General features: G+C 38.9%; 1 protein-coding gene across 3 annotated transcripts in view; it reads left to right on the plus strand.

Annotated features, from left to right (window-relative positions):
• The window catches only part of LOC149172507 (calcium-dependent lipid-binding family protein), a 473,345-nt gene that overhangs the window by 132,196 nt on the left and 317,385 nt on the right, over positions 1-23,764 (plus strand). For all 3 annotated transcript variants that reach the window (XM_089424336.1, XM_089424337.1, XM_089424338.1), the window contains 6 exons: positions 17,592-17,750; positions 17,916-18,011; positions 18,158-18,524; positions 18,643-18,756; positions 22,778-22,870; positions 23,246-23,313. In XM_089424336.1, the coding sequence (XP_089280462.1) occupies positions 17,592-17,750; positions 17,916-18,011; positions 18,158-18,524; positions 18,643-18,756; positions 22,778-22,870; positions 23,246-23,313 (897 nt within the window). The remainder of the gene's footprint in view (positions 1-17,591; positions 17,751-17,915; positions 18,012-18,157; positions 18,525-18,642; positions 18,757-22,777; positions 22,871-23,245; positions 23,314-23,764) is intronic.

The following is a 23,764-nucleotide window of genomic DNA, read 5'->3' on the forward strand; positions in this document are numbered from 1 at the left end:
AACTTCTAGTGTCTGCTTAACATGCTTTTAAGTGTTCTTCCCACGTTTTGCTAAATATTAGAATGTCATCCAGACACACAATAACAAAATCATCAAGAAAAGGTTTGAATACATCATTCATTAATCTTATGAAAGTAGCAGGAGCATTAGTTAAGCCAAAAGGCATAACCAACCACTCATACAATCCCTGCTTTGTTTTGAAAGCAGTCTTCCATGCATCTTGTTCTGCAACTCTGACTCGATGGTATCCACTATGCAAGTCTAACTTGGAGAAATAAACAACTTCTTTTAATTGATCTAAAAGATCATCTATGCGAGGAAGGGGATAACGATTTTTGATTGTTATCTTATTCAGGGCTCGATAATCAATGCACATTCTCCACGAGCCATCTTTCTTTCTCACCAAAACGATTGGTGACCCACATGGCGATGTGCTAGGTCTGATGAACCACTTCTCAAGAAACTCCTGCACCTGCTTCTTGATTTCTACGTTCTCTAAAGCGGACAACTTGTACATTCCAATGTTAGGCAATGGAGCATCTTGCTGCAAAATAATATCATGCACTATTTCCTTTTTGGGTGGCAGAGCTTTAGGTTCTTGAAACAAGATATCATACTCTGAGACAACCTTTTATAAATCAGCTTGTTGTTTAGCATTACAATGTTCAAATACATTGGTTTTATCAGGTTTCTTTTCCTTTACAACCATCAGTAAGAATTGTTTGCATGAGTTTATCATTCATTTCATCTGCCCTGAGTTTATGAGAGTATAATTATTCTTGAGCTTATGAGCTCTTACAAAGTATTCGATTCCATCTTTAACAAGTAGATGCTTGTTCTCAGCTCTATAGAAGATAGCTTTTCTATCATACAAGGATTTCCTAAAACAATTCCACATATATCCAAGGGAATTATGTCTAACTCAACCTCATCTACAAATGTTGACCCAAAAGAAAACTTGAGTTTGCACTGTCTAGTCATTTGTAGTTATGCTTTATCATTTAACCATCCTAATGGGTATGGTTTCTTGTGAGGTGGAGTTACTAATCCCAACTTCTTTACAATTGCTTCATAAATTAAATTTACTTGTGAGCCACTATCAAACAAAGTATCAATCTTTTGATGTTTGGAAATAACTCGAATATGAAAAAGCTCATGTCTTTGTTTCTCTTTTTCTTCATCAATAGTAGATTGTGCAGAATTACTAGTAGATGCTTCAGAATTCTTACCTTTCATACCTGTGGCTGCAATGGTTGTTTCATCTCCTGAGTCTGACCCCAAATCTTTCTGAATAGCTGCAATAGTCTTCTTCTTCTTGCCCTCGAACTTCTTAGGTCTCAGCTCTGGATGCATAATCCAATAGTGCTCATCATCATGCCCATCTTTTTTACAGTGAGTGCATGAAGCTTTGCTTTTCTATGCATTGTTAGCCTTCCTTGCTTTCCATTTCTGCTTTCTTTTCTCCTTATTCTTGCTTGCAGTGGGTTGGGAGGATCCCCCAACTTCTGGACTTCCATTCTTTCCTCTAGCTTCTAGACGAGTAGCTTGTACAGATACCTCATCTATACTAGTGGGATTAAACATGAGGATAGTGTGCCTCATGTAGCTATGTAGACCACCAATGTACTTCAACAGAGTCTCAGGTGAGTCTAATGAGATTCCTAGAATCAATGCTCTCTTTCTAAATTCTTGAGTGTACCCTTGCACACTTTGCCCTTTCAACTGTCGAAGAGTTTGCCAACTCATCATGGCTTGTTGCATGTAGGCCAATGGATAGAACTACTTTTTGATTGCAGAAACAAATTCACTCCAGACAGAGATAGTCTTACCATGTCTCTTCATGTCAGCTTGGGTCCTGCCTTCCCACCAAACCAAGGCAGTGCCTCCAAGGCGTAGGCTTGCCAGCTGAATCTTGCTCTTGTCTGAATCGATATTTTGCACTCTGCAATAAACATCAATTTGTCTAATCCAATTGTCCAACTTTTCTGCATTCAACTCTCCATCATATATAGGTAAATCAAATTTAACATCTAGTTTGATCAAAGATGCTTTCTTTTTGTGTTCAAGGCTATTAGGAGGTGTGAGAAAGCTTTTTTCTTTCCCTTTGCCTTTTGAGTGGTCATGGAAATGTGACTCATCTTCTCCTTTGTCTTGTTTAGAGCCTGATGAATCTTCATCCTTATGTTTCTAAAGTCCCTATACATTTCCTCTACCATGGACTTTATGGCTAGGAAACTATCTATGAATTGAGTGTCTGGCCCCATAGAACCTTCCTCTGACATTGTCTTCCGAGGATAGACTCTTCCAATTTCAAGATTAGTTTCGACCAACTCTCTTTCTCCTAATTTGAGCTTTGATCTAGTTAGCATTCAACAGCTAAACCAACACAAGCTTGTCTAACCTTAACAACCTAAAGCTTTGATACCACTTGATCTGAAAATCACTCGTGAGTGATCTCAGTTAAATAATTAATGAATGAAGGTATTACAGACTCATGTGCTGGTGTGTGTCTATGTTATCTTAGGCAACGGATCAATCAGATTGCAAAATACACAGACACTGGAAAAATGGAAAACAGTAAGAGAACACAGTAAGCAAATACAAGAACACAACACATTAATAAGGAGTTCACCCTATTCTCCAGGGCTACGTCTCCAGTCCAACTTTCAGTGGTGGCCTTCTTTTATTATGTCTTTAAAGCAGAGTTTTTACAATGAGGAGCTCAATTTGAGTCTCCTGAAATAGATAATGCTTGGTAGGGTGGTTCTTGGATTCCCCAAGCCACTAGAGTGCACAGACTCTTTCCTTACCAAATCTTGACCTCTCTGGTCTTTAATGGGATGAGTTCGATCTGGTACTTAGTTCTCGACAGATATTCTCACAAGGATCACTTGAACCTCTCAAGCCTTCTGTCTGCTCGACGCTGCCTTACGCTACAGGTCAGCGCGACTCTCTGTTTTTCTGCCTCTTGCTTCACTGTCTCTTTCGTCTTTTCTTCACTGTTCCCTTCTTTGGTTCTTCCTTGTTCTGTTCTTTGTCTGTTCATGGCTTAAAGCCAATTTGTCTTTGACTGTTCGCTTCCTCTTCCACCCCTTCGCATCGCCTACTGTTGTTCGCTTGGAGTTCCCTGCCTCTGCATCATCGCCAACGTCTCACAGGGAAGTGGCCACTTGTCCTCTCACGAACTGTGCCAGCTCTTCCTCAATGGTTCGGTATTTCGGTTATGTTGTGAAATGATTCATCTGCCAACTCAGCGGTCAAATTGGACTTCAGACTTTTATATGCCGCAGCTTAATTCCCTCGTCAAATCCGGTTTCTCATCAGGCGCAATCTCCGCCGTCAGATCTGGAGCCCCCAGATCCTACGGTGTTCGCTCTTATCGCGCGGTTGACTTGCTCGACCGTTAGCCTGCGATGAGAGGCGGTTTTCTCTCTCATCTGCCGGACATGCGTCGTGCAATGTATGGAATCGCTCGTCCTCCTGCCAAATCCGCTTACTGCCCAACATGCCTCCGATATTCCACCGGTTTTGGAGCGCGGGACCCGCCTTTCGCCTTAGCGCTTTCCCTATGGTTTCCCGGCTTCCCATGTGACCGAGCACTCGGGACTTTTCCTTCTCGAGGGGTTTTGCCTAGCGATGCGCGATTAGCGCTAATTGCGCATCAGAAACAATCTCTGTTTTCCGATTCGGGCTTCCTAACTGCCAGTTTGCTTCCTACGTGGTCTCAATGGGCCTCGGTCAACGCGCTTTGACCGAGGTCCTCGTCATTCCTTGCTGGCTACAAACTGCCACTGTTCAGAGGTCTTCCTGATAGCTCTTTGTTCATAAATTTTGAAGTCTGTCCTGATTTGATACAGTCATAGCACTTTGCTAATTTTCATGGATCCAATTCGGATCAACGGATGTGGAATGATAAACTGCAAGCCTGTGACTACCTCGAGGATCTTATCTTTCAAAAGTTATATGGTGATGATGCCGGACCAGATTTCGGAAATGCCTTTAAGTTCCATAAACTCATTTGCATTGATGTTCTTGGTGAACTTCCGTTCGGACATATGTTTTGTAGTTAGCATGGTGAGCTCATATTTGGTTGAGCTTCACTGGATTGGTGCTAAGAATCTTTTGAGATATCTTCGGGGCACAATCTCTCATGGATTGAGATACACTGCCAGAAATATGAAGCTGCATGATTATTCGAATGCTGACTGGGCAGGCAGGGTGGAGGATCACTTGAGCACTTCTCAGCGCTGGTTCTCTTTGGGTTCTGCTTCGATATCATGGATGAGCAGGAAGCAGAAGTCGGTTGCTATAAGCACCGTCGAGACCGAATACATAGCTACGAGTATGATATTGTATGACACTGTATGGCTATAGAAGCTCTTAAGTAAGCTGTTTGTACACGATGAATACCACTGTGATTTTTTGTGACAACCAGACTGGGGATTCGATTATTGAGGAATCTCGTATTCGATGATTGCTCCAACAGATAGACATCAGATACTACCTTATTTGCGATATGGTAAGTCGATAAGCGAGGAGGCTCCATCGCATTGAGACTAATGTACAGGTCGCAGACATTTTGTCAAAGCCCCGGGGAAAGGTCAAATCTGTGACTTTCCTGAACGACTTGGAGTCGTTGAGAGACCTTCTTATAAGAGTGCTGCCTGTTGCATGCATTGAGCTCTGGGAGCTATGGGGGGCTTGGGGTACCTATTGGAGCAACATACGACCACATGGCGACTCACCCTCCCCTGGTGGTGTGCTATGTACAAGATGATTAGCTCTCTTGTGGGCTAGGATGATTAGTTCTCCCGTGGCAACTGTGAAACATGATGATTAGTTCTCCTGTGGCAACTGTGGAATAGGATGATTAGTTCTCTTGTGGGCCGGGATTATTAGTTCTCCTGTGGCAACTGTGGAACAAGATGATTAGTTCGCCTGTGGGCCGGGATGAGAAGTTCTCCTGTGGCAACTGTGAAACAGGATGATTAGTTCTCATGTGGGTCGGGATGATTAGTTCTTGCGTGGCAACTGTGGAACAAGATGATTAGTTCTCTTGTGGGCCGAGATGATTAGTTCTCCCGTGGCGACTGTGGGGCAGGATGATTCGTTTTCCTGTGGACAGAATGATTAGTTATCATGTCGAGGCATCCTACCCATGCAGTTTGGGACTCATGGGAAGTACCTCTCATTTGATCAATGAGCAGGGAAATGGGGTTAGGGACCATAGTAGTACTATCGATGGACGCATCGATGTATCTACCGTACTCCCTATGCTAGGATGACCTCCATTGATCTGGGATCAATGAAACTGATCTAGGATCAGTATGAGTGGTTTGAGACACTCTCTTGTGATATTGATCTGGGATCAATAAAACTGACTTCGGGCTAGTAAGAGTGATGTGACACACTCTCTTTAGATGAAACTGACTTCGGGTCAGTAGAGAATGGTATGAGACATTCTCGATCAATTCTTCTTCTTCATGGTTCAGCGGAGCAGCGCTGAGCAATGTAGGAAACTGATGGCAGAGATAGTACAGTCGCACATATGGATCAGTGGATGGAGTTCTCCCTAGTTGAGAGGGAGTGTTAAAATTGGCAACTAGTGCCAAACTCCATGTGGGTCATCTTATTAATGGAAGCTGATATTTTTCTTGGATCCCTCTCATTGAGAGGTATAGGATTGATCTAAAGATCATCCGATTCCGATAAATATTCATGGAGATATGAATTTATTTGTGCTATGGGACAATTCATCAAGGTCGGCCAGCAACCAAATAAACCCCACTTGTGCTCAACGTTTTAGTATAAATAGAGGTGGCCTTCAAGTCATTTCAACACACTTGGAATTTCTTCCTCTCTACATGTCTTTGGGTTTTAGTAGGAGGAAATATCCTAAAGGATAACGCTGCCCTAATCCAGAGGGCAGAAGCTGGAACTGTCAGGAAAAGTTAGAAAAGTAGGAACTGCGGGGTAAAGCTGGAATTGTCGGAACTGTCGGGAATAGTCGGAATTGTCGAAACTGCCGGAACTGTCGGGAACTACCTAAACAGTCGGGAAAGCTGACGCAGAGGGCAGAAGCCGAAACTTCCAGAACTGCTGGGAAAAGCCGGAATTGCTGGAACTGTTGGGAATAGCCGGAACTTTTGGGAAAAGCCGGAATTTTCGGAACTGCCGGGAAAAGCCAGAATTGCTGGGAAAAGCCGAAACTGCCGAAATTGCTAGGAAAAGCCGGAATTGCTGGAATTGCCGGGAATAGCCAGAATTGCTGGAACTGTTGGAACTGCCGGGAAAAGTCGAAACTGTCGGAACTTTTGGGAACTACCAGAATTGTCGGGAAAAGATGGAACTGCCGAGAACTGCTGGATCTGCCGGGAAAAGCTGAAACTGCCGGGGATAGCCGGAATTGCTGGAACTGCCGGAACTGTCGGGAATAGCTGGAATTGTCGGAACTGCTGGGAATAGCCTGAATTGCTGGGAATACCCTGAACTACCGGAACAACCGAGAAAGTTGACACAGAGGGCAAAAGCCGGAACTGCCAGGAATTGGCGGAACTGCCGAGAAAAGCCGGAACTACCGGGAATAGCCAGAATTGCCGGGAATAGATGGAATTGCCGAAACTGCCGGAATTGCCGGGAATAGCCGGAATTGCCGAAACTGCCAGAACAACGTGACAAGCAGACAACTAACTAACATTGGGAGAGTTGTATGGTACTTAGTAGCAAATACACCAAGCATGCAATGTTACAGCGAGCATGCAAGGGACAACTTGCATGCAATAGCAAGCAAGATGCAGCCAACACATAGGTTAGTATGGAAACATGGTGCAACAATGGCACATAATGCAATACAATGATGGGTACATTCATGATTAATGAAGCATGATGAGATGCAACATAGTGATGATGGGTGCAGCATGGTGCGGCACGGTGAGGTGCAACATGATGAAGAAATGCAACACAACGATAGGTGAAGGAGTCACCTTGGAGAATCAGTTGAAGCAACATGTCTTCAACTGATCTCATATATCATCTTCTTAGAGATGATCTATGCTCTTATCTAGATAAGTCAAAGTGTTGACTTCTGTTGTAAACGTACTATCTCTCTCTCTGCTGAACTATTGAAGAACATATAAGAAGAATTGATCAAGGGTTTCCTCACATTGGGGTTTGTCCTTGGCTAGCGCCACATCTTGTGTCCTCTTGTTTTGGCTTGTCTTCTGCGATTTATGTTTATGTTCTATTTGCAATTTACTTTGATGTTGATGTGATTGCTAATCTGGAAAAGCTATTGAGATAACTGTGAAAATTGAAATAAATTGCTCTAAGCATAGAACATACTTAAAATTAACAAAATCAAATGCTTGTAAATGACAGGAATTGGGAACATGGCTCAAGGGGTTCAGTTTGGTGGATTGGTAATGCATTAGGGCCTTTTCTACTGGTGAGAGTAAACAAACACTCCTTAATATTTTATTCAATCCAATGGACTCAAGCTAACACTAGTTGAGAAGTCAAGATGCAATAGGGCCTTTTTCTCTTGTGAGAGAGAAAGTGGACGGTCACTCCTAGTCTTCTACTCAACTTATTAGTTAGTGTATGCTTATGTCATTGACTGATATAGGAAAGCAAGAAACTAATCTAGTAAAATGGGGAACTATGATGCCTTTTGATGCAACAAAAAGTGAGAAGCTAAGAGTGTGTTAAGGCCTTCTCCACCAATGTTGCAGGATTCCCCCCTCCTGGATCTGGAGGCGGATTCACATCATGGATGGAATTCGCCACCAAATCTCAAGCGGAACCGCAGATTCGAAAATCAAATCTGCAATTCTGCCTTTTTTTTTTGCGTTTCCTGGAAAAATGGAACCAGGACGACCCGATCTGTAGTTATGGAATAGATTGGTTGTGGATTGCGAACAGATTTGGGAGAAAGGCAAATGGTTCCACAAACTTGGCTTATTTTTTATTTTTTATTTTAGACTTGAATTGGGGTTTTGAATTGTTATGTGAGGAATTATGCTTTCTGAACACTGCCAAGGTGTCCCCTTGATGCTCTTGAGATGTTTCCTAGATTCTCCCTATTTGTAATGTTAAATTCTTAAAGTAAACATGATATGCTACTTTATTTTTCAGTTTAATGACATTCTCCTTTATCTTTCATTTTCATCCTTTTACTTAAATTTTTAACATTACCATGAAATGGCTCAAGATGTTTGAGTGGTTCCAACCTCATTAGTGTTCATATGGAGAAAATAGAATTTCATATCCCATTCAAAGTTCAACCGGCTTAATAGGTTTTAGGATTTCAGGGTCAATGGGATTGTGGCATTTCATTAGATTATATCATGTATAAGTGTATGTGATTGGCATTTAATCAAGAGCACCAAGCCTTATATGTACCCTAGTGTTGGTGGTGTTGATTCTTGAACTCCTTTGTCATGGCCGTAGTAAAAATGTACCCTTCACTCAAGTCAAAATCATTGATTAGGCATGTTAAGCTTTCTATACCATATTCTAAGGCTTGGATTAGGCCGTTTGATCAAAGTTGGGCAATGTTGACTAGTATCCTTAGTGAATCAAAGTAGAGGCAAAGGCTAGACAAGAGGAGATGAATATCTATATATCTATATATATATATAGATATATATATGCTTTCGAGATAATTCACTTCCCAAAATTTTGGGAAATGACGCTTCCGAGTCCCAACGCTTTGCTTCCAAAAAAAATCCCTGCTTCGTGCGACATTGTCCTCCACCAAGAAAGATAATGGATAGTGTTGAGAAATCTAGGGCATGGATAGTTAAAACATTTCTCTGCTTGATAATTGCTGCTGATATACTTTTACTTCTTAGCTTATGATCTTTTCTTTGTTATGTTATTATTGTGTTCCTTTTATTAAGACATTTACCAATAATAAAAAAACAAGTGACACAGTATGTAGGCTTGTTAGGCAGGGCCAAAACCTCTCACCTCTTGAGAGGAAAACCCGATCAAAATTCTTCTTCTAAATCTTCAATTGACGAGTACAAAGACCATGACACAGACCCATTGACTCTAGTATCTTCCCAAGAACCTTGCCACTATCCATGATGCTCTGCCCCTTCCCTTTGACTTCCTTTCTTGATCTTGAACTACTCTCCTCGGATCCTTCTAGACAAACTTGGTCTCTTATCCTTCACATTGCTACTTATCGATTTCTAGAGAAGCTCGGTCACTATGATTTTACTGGCTTCCTCTAGAAAATCTCGGTCTCTAGATCTCTATCTCGGTTACCAAGTATCTAGAAGAATCCTTCCTTCGTTATCCCAGAAGAAACCTCCTTTGCTGCCCTAGAAGAAACTACTTCTTCGTTGCCTCAGAAGAAACTCTTCTTCATTGCCCCAGAAGAAACTCTTCTTTGTTGATCCAGAAGAAACCTTCTTCGTTATGCCCAGAAGAGTCCTCCTTCGCTAGCCCAGAAGAAACCAATCTTCGTATTGTTCAAAAGAAACCTATCTTCGCATTGCCCAGAAGAATCCTCCTTCGCTTGCCCTTCTTCACTTCTTCTTCTTCGCACTTCTCTTGTCCCCTTATTCGCACTTCTGTTTCCTTTCTACTTCGTACTTCTGCTTGTCGAGATCAAGTTGAGTTGCTTGTCCTAAGTGAGGTAAGTGTGACTTATATATACATCTCCACACATCTCCTTTAGGTCGACATGATCCCTAGAGGTTAGGCCGACTTCTTCTAGCATGTTCTTCCATTGTTGTAGGCCGACTTGAAGAGGATAAGTGACAAGGTTTTGGAGGATACTTTTCATAGACAAAATTGACCTTTTACAAAGTGTAACATGACTTCATTACATGACAATGACTCTTAACATTTTATGACTAGATGACAAATAAATCCTAAAGACTCTCAACGGGAGTCCTGACTCAAAAATAAAATTTCTTGCTCATGAAACCCATGAAGCAAGTCAATACAATAATTTTATTTTTCTTCTTTAAATCACATTACATAACTTCATAATTACATGTCATTATGAAGACCAAACCTAGTTACACTTTTCAACAGACAAACATTCCTAGCGTCTACTTAACTCATCAATTAGCTTGTCTTCATCAACAACGATTATTCTATGAGTAGTATGGAGCATTGTTGATAATATCGGCGATATTTTTGGCAAAATGATATATCGCTGAGAAAATATCGCAATATTTTTGGCAAAACGATATATCACTGAGAAAATATCGCGATTTTTTCAAAATATCGGCAAAATATTGGCTATGTTTAAAAATTTGAAAAAATTATTTTTTATGCTTGCCGATATTTGTAGATATTTTGCCGATATTTTCGCTGATATTGCCGATAAGATATTTTTTGGACCCTCCCTGATATTTTGTTGATACCGGTATTTTCAACACTGGTATGGAGTATCCCTCGCTCCTTCCTTTCCCCCCAAGCTTGTGTAGCTAGATTTCCAGATAGCTCCAGAGGACTCAAATAGTGAACCAGCGCCCTGGTTGCCCTCGCTGTCGGTTATTAGACTTGGGAATTATTGATATCATGGACCTCATGTTCATCTCTCTCTCTCCCTCTCTCTCTATACTGGATCTTCACTAGGCTGCTGATACAGTTTTATACATGTTCATGTCCATTTGTTTGTATTTTTCATTATTTCATTTTGCATATAGTTTTTGTATGACATTTAACTTTTCTAGGAGTGGCATTTGCACTCCCACATTGTACTCGCACTAGATGTATCCTTTAGTTCCATTAACCTACTTATGTGGTCATTCGTTGGACATCAATAAAATTATCTTATCTTATTTGATGATCATTTTGTTCATGGACAACAATTTAAACAATCAAAAATGAATAGTAAGATGATGTAAAATATGGACGGCAAGTTCATACACACATTATAAGTACAATAACATAAGATTACAAGTATAAACGAGGTAATTGAAAATACATGGAAACTGAAAGTTATAAAGTATAAACATGAAAGAAAAACATATAAATAATATATACCATCATACACTAGATGAACAGAAAATGAAATGAGTGCACAGGCAGAAGTTGTGGGGGCCCTCCACTCCTTTGCATGCACACCAGAGACTATCAACAATAGGGAATCATGAAATCTACATATATTATCTAAAATGGAGCTGAAACAAAACTTCAAAGCTGAAGTCTTTGAACACTAAGTTCATCAAAATAATTCTTCAATGTATAGAATTGTTGAAGCATGTAACTAGATTTGGTCTTCATAATGACATTTGTAATCATGACATTGTATAAAGAAAAATAATTTTTATTTGTTGAAGCATGGGTTTCATGCTCAAGTCTAGGTCAAAGCATGTTCTTCATGCTTCTAGGGCTTGTTGATTCAAAAGTAGAACATTTGTCATGTATTATAGTCCCATTTGAACTTTTTGTAACAAAAGAAAATTATTATTTTTGAGTCAAGAAGAGTCATTTTGTTCTCCAAGACCGAGTCAGCTCTGCCATGACGACTCGGCCCTGATGGGTACCTTTTCGCTCTCTTGGATGACTATATAATATATATAGAGGAGACCTTGTCCTCATTTGCCACACAATCAATCAAGTTCGACCTCTGAAAATTGGAAAGAAGAAAGGAAGAGCGAAGGACAAGAAGAATGAGAAACCTAATGAAGAAAAAGAAGATCTGAGTTCTTGGAGTGTTTTGCCCACACATGTGAAGGGATCTAGGGTTTCTGTGCAAGTTGCAGAGCCGAAGATTGCAGACCGAATTGAAGACCTGAGGAAGAGGGATGAGATTCTGACTTAGAATAGAATTTGTGGAAGTTGACCATATTTGACTTGGTGAACTTTGACTTGAATGAGAAAGACTTTTGGAGGGCTGACTTGGTGCTTGGAGGTTTGGTCTTTGGGTCTTGGAGGTTTCACTTTGATCTGATTCTATAAGAAGAGAAGAATTCTTTCTGGGTTTTCCCCTTGGAGGGGTTTTGCCCTGGCTTGGAGCTTATATTTTGTGTTCTTTGTGTTTTCCATGTTTGGTAATTGCTTGATGAAGAAGAAATAATTAAAGTAGTAAAAGGGCAACTAATATCACAAGTAATTATCATGTAAGAAGAATCAACTCTAATCTACAATTACATTGATTCTCGAACAAGAATTACAAGCTTACTTAGCAAGCCTCATTTGCTTGCTTTGATAGGCAAAAATGAAGCTAAATATCTAAAAGTCTCCTTGCTAGTAACTATGGGCTAACCTGGTACCACATTTGGATCCAATTGACCTCATGCTACGCTCAGATTGTGGAGAAAATCAATCAAACTCGGATCTGGGTAAAAATAGCAAACTGTTCTGCTTTTTTGCCTCTATACTGCCTGTGGTGACTGCACGTTGACTGGGCATTTATGGGTCGATTTCAGCTGAACGAATAGGTATTCGTCCATCTTGGGTTGCTGGGTGACAAAACCCATTGTCGTGGATTTTTCCCAGGTGCTCTGCACATATGGAAACAAATGATCAATTATGCGATTCACTGCTGTTCAGTAAATTTGTTTTACAGTGCCATTATTTCATGAGTTTTTAAAAATTAAAAATTACTAGCAAAATACCTTGGAAAATGTGTTTATTCGACAAAGTATGACTAAAATGTATCAAAAGTAACTTGAGATGGGTTTCCGAAGGCCGTATATGGTGGTAAACCATAGCAAAATTAAGCCATGATAAATGTTTGACACTAGGTTTTACCATTTCGGGTCCATTCCTTTATTAGGTTTTGGATTGTGAGTTTTTCTGTTTTCGGAGATGCTTTAGGAACTTTCTTATTGCTGTTATTACTGGGTGTACAAAGTAGTCCCTTTGCCTTACTTTCCCTTTCTGGGAATCAATATATATATTTTTTTCTTTCTTTTGTTCTTGTCACATCATGGCACTTTGGAATGGCATTTGAGTAAGAATATACATGACTGGTTGGTGAATTCTCCCTTGGAAAACAGTTACCACAGTTTATATCTGTATAAAATGAATGCATCTCTCTGTACACTGCAATGATTTTAGTGCATTATATGAAATGGTTTTGTGTTGTTTCTTGTCTGGAAAGTCGCTGTGTTCATGTAAAGCTGCTCATTGCCCTAGCTTGCAAGCTAAATTTGCAAACTGTGTGAGTCTATACCATAAACCTTTTCATAAATTTTGATATACCTGAGTTATTCAGCATGATCATTTGAATGGTGTACCCTCAATGTATAAATATTAAGGACAAGATAATTTTTATGATGTCCATAAGTGACTAAAATAGGTCAATGGAACTAGAGAGTTCAACACCTTAAAATAGCGATCTGAGGTATGAACTGGTTCTGCCATGAAGGACAAATGAAGTTTTGATAAAGCATTGTTAGATGTGTTAATGTTATGTAAAAAATTAATTAATTTTAGGGTTATTATTTAATTTTAATTTTAATTAGACGAAAGGGCACGATCATAAGATCATGCCCTTTCCTAAAGGGTGTCCGTGGCGGTATATAAGCCAGGAACCCCATTGTAATCAATTATTATCTGTAATTCATCTTATTAATAAAATATTTCTATATATTACTGTCTATCCAGAAGTTTTATGCTTCATCGGTATCAGAGCGGATTCGATCCTCTGGACAAATTCTCGTTGCATAGGTCAAGCCACCGTTCTCCCATCCACACCATTGTTCCAATCCTTCTGCCCGGCAGCGCTCCAGCCAACCATAGTTGGCTGCCCGTTACTCCCTTTATTACTCCTGTCCGCTAGCGTGCATCCCACCTGCGTCAACTCCTGGCGTCCACCTCACGCTGTCGCAAAAAACTCAACTTCCATCCACAGTCTTTGACATAACCGTCCCCATCCGTCCGCTGTCCAGACTTATCCCGTCCATTTCCGCCCTCTGCCAGTCACCTGTTCACACCCACCATCGACCCGTAGCATCCGTTAAAAGACTGCGGTGATAAACTGCGCAATATTTTTTTTGGAACAGTCAAAGGGTTCCGTGATAAACTGCGCGATATTTTTTTTGAACGGTCAAAAGGTTCTATCAGTGAACGTGACTGTTCGGGTAGAAATATATATATATATATATATATATATATATATATATATTGGCAAATTATATATAACGGTTTATATATATATAAAGTTAATTTAATTAATTAAAATTATGTTAATTAATTAAAAGTTATATATATTAAAGTTAATTTAATTAATTAAATTTATTTTAATTAATTAAAAATATAAAAGTTAGTTATATATATATATATATATATCTATAAGTTAATTTAATTAATTAAATTTATTTTAATTAATTAAAAATTATATATAAAAAAAAAATTGTTGGATGCAAAGCATAAGATAAATAGCAACCACGATGAGGTCAATAAAAGATTAAATGAATTCCAGATCAAGCTTGGGGAGCAAGCTAATGAAATCAAAAATCTTCACGATACGACAAATCGAATAGAAATAAAGATGGAAAATTACCATGTTTAGACAGAAGCAGGCATCAGAGAGGTCTTAACATTGCTGAAAATTCTGTGTAAAAGGTCGAATTGTACACCTGAACAACTACTAAAAGAAGGTGAAGAGAATCAAGAACACATCTCGTCAGATTCAACAAAGTCAACTGACTCTCATGAAAAAGTTGATTCCCCAAAAAAATCAGCAACACCCCACTAAGAAGCGAGTAACACAACGTTCACAAACAAGCAACTCTGGGATAACTTTACCAATCAACACTCTTTTTTCACTCAACCATTAGCAACATACCAGCGAAGGGCAAAAGTCGAGATGCCTAAATTCGATGGAAACGAAAAAAACAATGTTGCATGGATAAATAAAGCAGAAGAATACTTTGAGATATATGACATCAATGACGATGACTAAAAGCTCAGGCATGCATCCATGAAAATGGAAGGAGAAGCATATAATTGGTATATGTGGTGAAAAAAACAACACACGTCATTAGCTGGAGAAAATTTAAAGATGCATTCTTTAAAAGATTCCAAGGTGTAAGAGAAGAAGAGTTCTTTTCAAAACTCATCAAGTTAAGACAAAAAGGAAGTGTGGACGAATACACTCAAGAATGGGAGACCTTAGTAACACAAGTACCTGGGTTATCAGAATCTCGTCTAATTCAGTCATACATCTCGGGACTCAAAACCCATTTACAAGCAGAACTTGAGATGCATGATATTACATCTATAGAAGTAGCAAGACGAAAAGTAAAAACAGCCGAAAAGAAATCCGAACCAATATTTTGGTCAAAAGCGGAAAAAACTTATGCAAGACGAAGGATACCCAGTATGTGGACTCAAATAATACAAGATATGTTCCACCACATCGTCGTGAAGATGAAAAATCTAATGTGGAAATACAAAGGATAAAAGAGGGTAAATGTAAACGCTGTGGTGAGAAATGGGACCCCAAACATAGATGTGCTAAAGGAAAAGAACCAAAGAACCTATATAATTGTGAAGCAACCAATGATTCAAACAGTGAAGATTATGACATAGAAGACATAGAAGACGCCCCAGAATTCTCACCAGAATTAGATGACGGAAGTATTCCGCAAGTGTCATTATCAGCTATGACAGGTATATCACAACCTCAGACTTTAAAGTTAAAAGGACACATAAAGAAGAACAACGTAGTGGTTCTCATCGACTCAGGTAGCACACACAATTTTTTAGATGCAACCGTGGCAAGGAGACTCAATATTTTTTCATTTCCCTTACCAAACATGAAAGTGATGGTAGCTAATGGTAAGAAGATTGAAAAGGTAGGGAAATGCCATAAGGTCAATTTGCAGATTCAAGACTTTAATCTAGAGTCTCCATTCTTCACGGTACCATTAGGAGTAGATGTAGTCTTAGGTATCCAATGGCTACAAACTTTAGGTACTTATGGCGCCAACCATCAAGTACAATTTATAAAATTCAAATGGGGAGGTTAGAAGTACAAACTACACGGATTCCAAGCACCCGAAAATCAAGTTGTATCATCATCTCAGATGATGAAGCTGAGTCGAAGAAGAGAACCTGGTTATGCAGTACAATGTCACCAGTTAGAAATGTTATCTGCAAATATGACCAGAGAAGAGTCACCAGAGATACAAGATATGATTCGGAAGCATGAAAAAGTATTTCAAGACCTACCTATGAAGATGCCGCCTAATAGGGAAATTGAGCATACAATAGAAGTCAAGGCAGGGTCAGACCCCATCAACATCAAGCCATACTGATATCCACATCTCGAAAAAACGGAAATTGAGAAATTAATCCAAGACCTTTTAAAGTGTGGGACCTTGATCATCTTGGAATATATAATCAAGTGGAAGGACTTGCCGAAGAAGACGTTTCTTGGGAGAATGAATCATTCTTCAACAACATCCGTCGTTACTTATGCTTTGAGGACAAAGCATTCTTTCGAGAGGAAGGCAATGTTATGTCAAAAATTAGTTAATTTTAGGGTTATTATTTAATTTTAATTTTAATTAGACGAAAGGGCACGATCATAAGATCATGCCCTTTCCCAAAGGGTGTCCGTGGCGGTATATAAGCCAGGAACCCCATTGTAATCAATTATTATCTGTAATTCATCTTATTAATAAAATATTTCTATATATATTACTGTCTATCCAGAAGTTTTATGCTTCAGTTAAAATCTATATAATAGGCTGAGAACAATAATATATCATATTCACAATTTCACAGATTAAATCATTAATGAACACAACTATGGTGTCATGTTACTTCAACTCCTGAGTGCTAACATAGATTTAAACATTTATGGGTGCTATTTGTAATTTTGTATCATCAGCACTGCCATTGGAAATGGTTGGGCTTGCAATTTCTTTGTTGGCAACAAATTAATGAAACTGCATATGGGACAGACATGCTTGTATTATTGCACCAAAATCTTTGAGGCAGATGATGTAGAGTTCACAAGCCACTTCCATGGTATTGTTAATCAAGGTGCCAGGCATTAAAAACAGGAATAACTTTAGTAGAGTACATTTGTCCTAATCCAAAAAATGACCAGTTTAATTAAACCCAAAGTTAAATGGTTCATAAATTCTGTAGCCTGCAGTAAAGTATTGAAGAGTTTGGAGGAAGTTCTAATATTTAACAGTTTGTACATGAAAAGTGGGAGATATTGAGGGAAATCCATGTAGTTTTATGGATATTTTTCCTTGAAATAAGCTTTTTCCTTTCTATTGACGGTTTTTGTATCAATGGTTCTCTGAAATTAAAATGGAACAAATGTTTGAATGTTATACTGAAAAATATGAACATGGATAACACTGGAAGTCGGTTGTGATGATTGGATGAGAAAGTAAAGCTACTCCCATTGTTTTGGAAGTTAATAAAATAATTGGAAGTTAATGAAATATTTGAAACTTAAGGAGAGTCTGAGGCAAACTTTGCTGACTTACGAAAAACCCACTGTTGTATGATAGGGAGGAAATAGTGTCAGTACTTTTCATATTATGGGTTTTATGTCTGGTTAGAGTTTAATTTTCTTCTTTGAGTTATATTGTTAAGGCTATATTGTGGCAAGACTCAACATCTTTTATTGTGCTTGAGTTGCTCAGGCACCGCCTATCATGGGAAAATGTTTCTCGCCTTTGTCATCTTCGTAGGAAGTATGTTCAGCTCTATGCAGGGTATTTGCAACAAGTACCCAGACTGGAGAACAAAGAAATCATAGAAATTGAGGAGGAGCTAGATGCAAAGGTTATCCTTTTATGGAGGTGGGAATTATGTCTTTACCTGTATAAAATTTTGCATTTTTCACACATTTCTAATGATTTCTTGTGCCAGTGGAATGAAACGATTTTGGAAAGGTATTGTTAATTTGCGGATAAAGATTCTCACAGTGACTAACATTTGTTGCTTCATTGATTGTTTATATGTAGGTTACTTGCTCATGCTAGAGTTGAAAGTGCAAGGTCAAAGGAAATGGCATTAGAGAGGGCACGCGTGAGGAAATCTAGTTGGTGGTCTTTTGGATGGTTTGTTGATGTTTGACTGGTGCATCTATTTTCAAGATATTATGCAGGAAATTTGGTCATTTTGCTTTGTGAGATTCCTTATCTGTTCATAATATTTTCCTGATAGATTTACTCATGTTTATAAACAAAAATACTCTGTTTTCCAGGGGGTCAACAGCAGCAGATTCAAACCCTTCTAATGCTTCTGAAGATTCACAGGGGGTCACTGACATGCCACGTCCAGGACAGCTATCTAAAGAGGAGTGGAAGAAGCTTAATGAACTTTTAAGCTACCATTCTGCAGAGAACTTCTTTGTCCTTTCCGATAAGGAGCCTCCTGACATGCTACAAGTCTCATTGGATGCCACTGTTGGGAAAAGTGCAGCTCGAATTGTAGACAACCAAAATTTGGAAATCATCTGTGGGAAGTTTGAGAGTCTTCATGTTGGTCTTAGACTATATCCCAAGAGCATTCATTGTGATACAAAACTGAAGTTATATGGTGTTTCTGCTCCTGAAGGATCCCTTATACAGGTCATATTTTCCTTCCCTTTCGAGTCAATCTCAAAATTTAGCTTACCTATCGTCCCTGAATACTTCATGTAGAGGACATTTAATTACTGATTCTCAGTATGCATGAATTTTGCCCCAGAGTGTGAGCAGTGAAGAGAAGGAGTATGCACTTGCTGCTACATTCGTACACTCTCCTATTGGAGAAAACTTAGATTGGAAACTCTCTGCAACCATGTCTCCTTGTCATGTCACGGTATGTTTATGTTCATTGATGTGATGGTTTCATACTTGGCATATATATAGAGATACTTCAGTTTATGTTTTGTGAAGAACTCTTTTAGCTTATGTATTTGTCAAATATCACATTTGGTGTCTTAGTGCTAGAGCTGCTGCTTCAGTATTTCAAATGCACTTATGCAGTCAGGATGAACCGATTTATTTGATTAGCAGATTTTGGTGTATGTTGTCGGGACCATGTCAACACACAAATACTCGTATAAATGTGTGTTCATAATGTTACTGTTGAAGTTAGTGATAATAGCATGTAAACAAATTTAAAATTTAGTATGTAAAAGGTTAGGTGGTTAAACCACTGTAAAAGTGTAAGCTTTTATGAGTGCTATAACTATGCTTTGTATATTGATTGATGAATGTAATGTGCGAAGAGGTTTTTTTGCTCCAACATCAATATTAATACAAACTTTTATTTCTCTTAACCTCCAAGTTCTGTGAGTGTATGTGGGTGTCTTTTCATCTTGCCATTACACAGTATTTTCAATTTTGCAGAAAGAATGAGAAATTATGTGTCCAAAAATGACAAAAATAGGTCATTTGGACAAAGTACATCCAACCACAACGGCAACATGGGAGTGCCAAAGGCATGTCCTGGACACAAAGGATAAAATTGAAATAATAAATCAAAATAAAAGGTACAAAAGGGAAGTCTAGGAAGTAAACCCTGGATAAAGAGAGATAGATTGAACGTATAATAAGATATACACCAATCTACACCTGAATTAAAAGAGGAGCTAGATTGATAGTCAACAATTGTGAGTACTCAGGAAACCTGTGTAGATCCTTGGGTTGTCTTTAGGGGAATGGCCCAGGATGGATAATCATGGGGGTAAGCCGAGTGTTCCTTACTGAAGGGCTCCTGACATCCAAATTTGATGTGTCCTTAACCGGGGCAAGAAATCTGGTGATGGTGCTTGTCTGCTTGATCTAAACTGGGAACCAACTCCACCATCATACTGGGTAGTGGAATGAATATGTTTTAGTGACCCTACATTATATCTTGGCAGTTTTCCAGCTATTCAAGAATGGGGAAATTGCTTCTCTACTACCTGCCATGTCCTTGAGTAGGGTATCTAGTCGGCACTCAATGCCTACATTTGTGGAAAAAGAGTAAAAAAAATATGTAATCAACCTAGTGGCCTTGGAACTAGAGGAGTCTTGCGGGGCCTCCTGTCTGAAAGTAATTTCCTTCCAGATATAAAGAGCTAAGCACCACCACTTCAGGGTAACAGGAAAATGTAGGAAGGGACCCTCTTGAGTCTCAATATGAACGCTGAAATCTATCCCAGATGTCATAACAGATGGAGTGCCTTGAAACAAAGTGCTCCTTCTTATCCATTTGGAGAGAACAAAGTAATTCCTGGTGATCAGCCTCTCAGACTCAGGCCACAACTAGTTGGAGTAAATCCTGTACTGACCATGTGCAGTCTTAAGGCTGTGTGAACAATGCTGCTAAAATATAGTCTGGATGAACAATAAAATTGTATGAAATATCTCCCTGATTTCATAATAGATAGGATGCATTGAAAGGAAATGCTCGTTCGTAGTCCATTGGAGAGAAGAAAGCAGAGAGATGCTGTGCGTAATTTGTGGTGGTCAACCTTTGAACCTCAACCCCCACCTAGTGGGAGTAAACCCTGTACTGGCCAAGGGAAATTCTAAGGCTGTGTGACCAATGCTGCTAAAGATATGTAGGAGATGTTCAAATTAGAAGGCCTAGGAGGGAGATACAAGTAAGCTTGAATAAATTGTTGATAGATGTCTTCCATGACTGCTTTGTTAATCTTCCCTTTTAGGGGGTGAAAGTTGGAGGGGGGGCTGTCCAGGAGATGTGCTTCTAGGGAAGGAGACATTTAATTGAGATGCTGATACGTTGAAGAAGTAAGGAAGCCTTAGAAATCGAGCACTTCCTTTGCTCTGTGAGATGCATGAAAGTGATCTTCTCCAAGGAAGAGGTCTCTTTAACCTGACATCTATATATATATATATTCTTTTAGAGATCAGGGTTGACCTTTCAGGATCAACCCTTTTCCCAGGTAAGATCTTTTAGGACCAACTGTTATCAGTGTTACTGTTAATCTTTCAGGGCCAACCCTTTGAGTGGGTAGGACCATTGAGGACCAAACCATTGATCTATTAATTTGATATATAACCTGACATCTATTAATTTGATATATATATATATATATATATATATATATATATATATATATCAGGTTATATATCAAATTAGAGATCAGGTCGACCTTTCAGGATCAACCCTTTTTCCATGTAAGATCTTTTAGGACCAACCGTTCTCAGTGTTAGTGTTAATATTTCAGGGCCAACCCTTCGAGTGGGTAGGACCATTGAGGACCAAAACTTTGTAGGGATCAATGTCAGCCTTTTGGGACCTTGCCTGAGTGCTCTCTCTCAGGTAAAGCCTTTCAGGGCCAACTTTTCTAGGTCAGGCAAGACCTTCTAGAACCTTGCCTCACTGTTTGGAGTTGCTTTGTTCTGCTTTTCATGTAATAGTAATATTTGCCCCTATTTATTATATTTGGCGCAATTTCTTTTGAAGCTTCTGTGTCCATTTTTTGAGATTTGTCACATTAACTATTTGTTCAAACTTGATCTTAGATCATAAATTGGTCAAAGTCATTACTTTTAAGCGTGATGTTTTTGTTTACCCATCCTTTATTGTTAAAATTGGCAACTAGGGCCAAATTCCACTTTGGTCTGCTCCTTTGAGGAAGATTATTGTGGCATTGAATTCCTCTTTTCGAGAGGTCCAAAATCAACTTTAAGATCACCAAATTTGGATAAGGAAAAATATTTATTTACTTAAAAGAAATTCTACAAGTTATGACCTTATTAAGGCGGGAAAAATGAAAATTTGAAATTCAAATTTGCCTCCAAAATGTTAAGGTCGGCTTCACCTCCATAAGGACAAATTGTTATATATATAAGTGTCCTCCATTCTCATTAGACACATCAACTTGCCCAAAACATGTGTCTGAGGCAGCTGAGGTCTTGAAGGAGGTTGAAGGTCTGTTTAGTTGTGGGTTCTCTTCTGTCAGAGGGTCGAGACGCAAGAGTCTCATGAGAGGCAGCCACAGCACAGGGAGTACATGAGCATGATAGCGAAGGAGTATTTAAGGTCTGTTTATGGGTTTTGGTTGGTCCAATATTCAGCAAAGGCAAGCTGAGGCCTAGCCGGTCAGATTGGAGATCTATTGGAGTAGTATTCTTCTTTTTTGATAAACCATAAGTATTGAGGAAATTGCAGATGCACTACAAGTCTATTCTGGGACGTTAGTTCTATCTTTCATAAACATCAAGCTACATGCAGTGAGGGTTGGAAACATGGAGAATGAGGCTAGCTGCTGTATTGTTGAAGGAAATTGAATGAACAGAATTTAGCTATAATCGAGCCCTAACCAGGTTCCATGTCTGCCTCCATCGCATCATCACATTAACCAGGTTTGTCTACCAAGTATAGAACTGTTTTGGGCTGCTCTATCCAGCCAGAATTGATCTCCGTTTGAAGACGTCCTTGCAGCTGCTTTGTCTTCCTTTGATCTCTGATTAAGGCAAGATTTGACTGCTAAGGTAGAATGGAAGATTTGTGTGGGCTGCTTCTTGGTCATTAATTGTACTTTCTCTCTCTCTTTCTGTGCTGAACATTTGAAGATAATAATAAGAAGAATTGATCAAGGGTTTTCCCCATCTTGGGGTTTTTCCCTGGCTTGAGCCAATCTCGGTGTTCTCTTGTCTTGGCTTGTCTCTTGTATATGTTATTTATGTTCTTTCTTCAATTACTGAGATAACAATTTATGTGAAATGGAATTAATCTTGGGTTCTTATGAATTATTGAAGTAATTGTCCCATGGAAAAAACATCTTAACCAAAATTTAACATTTATGCTATTTACTGTTAGGGTCCCATATATTGTTAATACTTGCTTTTCCTCTTCAATTTGATGTTTTGTTCAATGTCAGGTTTGGTTGACAAGCTTTGAACGTTGTCTACAATTCCTGAGGAGTAATTCTGTCAGTCCTGAGTTAGCATTGGAAACTGCAGCAGCTTTGCAGGTATTTGAAGCTAAAATCATGGTCTTTGAGGTTTGAAAAGTTTGTTCAGATCTACACGGAAATGAATAATAGTTAGTTTTATAATGTTTCCTTTTAGTTGGTATCTTCCTTGGTTTGGGTTGCACTAAGATTTTCACACTTCCTTTAACTATCTAGTTTCACAATAAGGTGTTATTTGAGATATTGTTTATTTGTACAATACTACTATCATCATATTTTTTTGCTCTCACTAATATCTGTATATCTGTGAAAAATTTACAAGGATATGCCTTTCGTGTTGGTTGGTCCCAAAAGGGGGCCGTCCATAATATATTTTAGAAAATCTGGAAAGCCTATCAATTTTATTGCCTTATACATTTGCATTTGGGCAAACAGATGAAGTTGGAGAAAGTGACTCGACGAGCCCAGGAACAATTTCAGCTTGTATTAGAAGAACAAAGCAGGTATTCCATCCTTCAATTCTCTGTCTCCTGTTCACATGCATGTGTGCACAAACAGACACCATAACAGATTGTTTTTTTAATAGTAATGGAGGTCTATGGTTTTGGATGTTCTGTAATTCAGCTCATATATTTCTTCAGATGATACTACAGTTTGTCTAAGACATTTCAGTTCACAGTGCATAGGTATATGTTCTAATAAATGGAATGCAATTTGTTTCTTATAGGCATATGAACTTTGAAATTGTGGTTGATTTGTAGCTATAAAACCTCAAGAGGAAATTTAGATGGTTGTGTAGGAATTTACAGGGTAAGTTCCTCAGAAAGAACACCAAAAGGACACCGCTCACAACCAGATCACAGATCAATACACCAGTATTTTTGACGTGGTTAAAACCCTCAAAGAGGGAAACAGTCCACGGCCTGAGCCAACGCGGCCACTTCAGGCAATTTA

The sequence above is a fragment of the Pinus tabuliformis genome, chromosome 4_2, assembly GCF_031772625.1.
Source record: "Pinus tabuliformis cultivar Carrire ecotype Pingquan chromosome 4_2, CPIR1, whole genome shotgun sequence".
Taxonomy (NCBI): Eukaryota; Viridiplantae; Streptophyta; class Pinopsida; order Pinales; family Pinaceae; genus Pinus; species Pinus tabuliformis.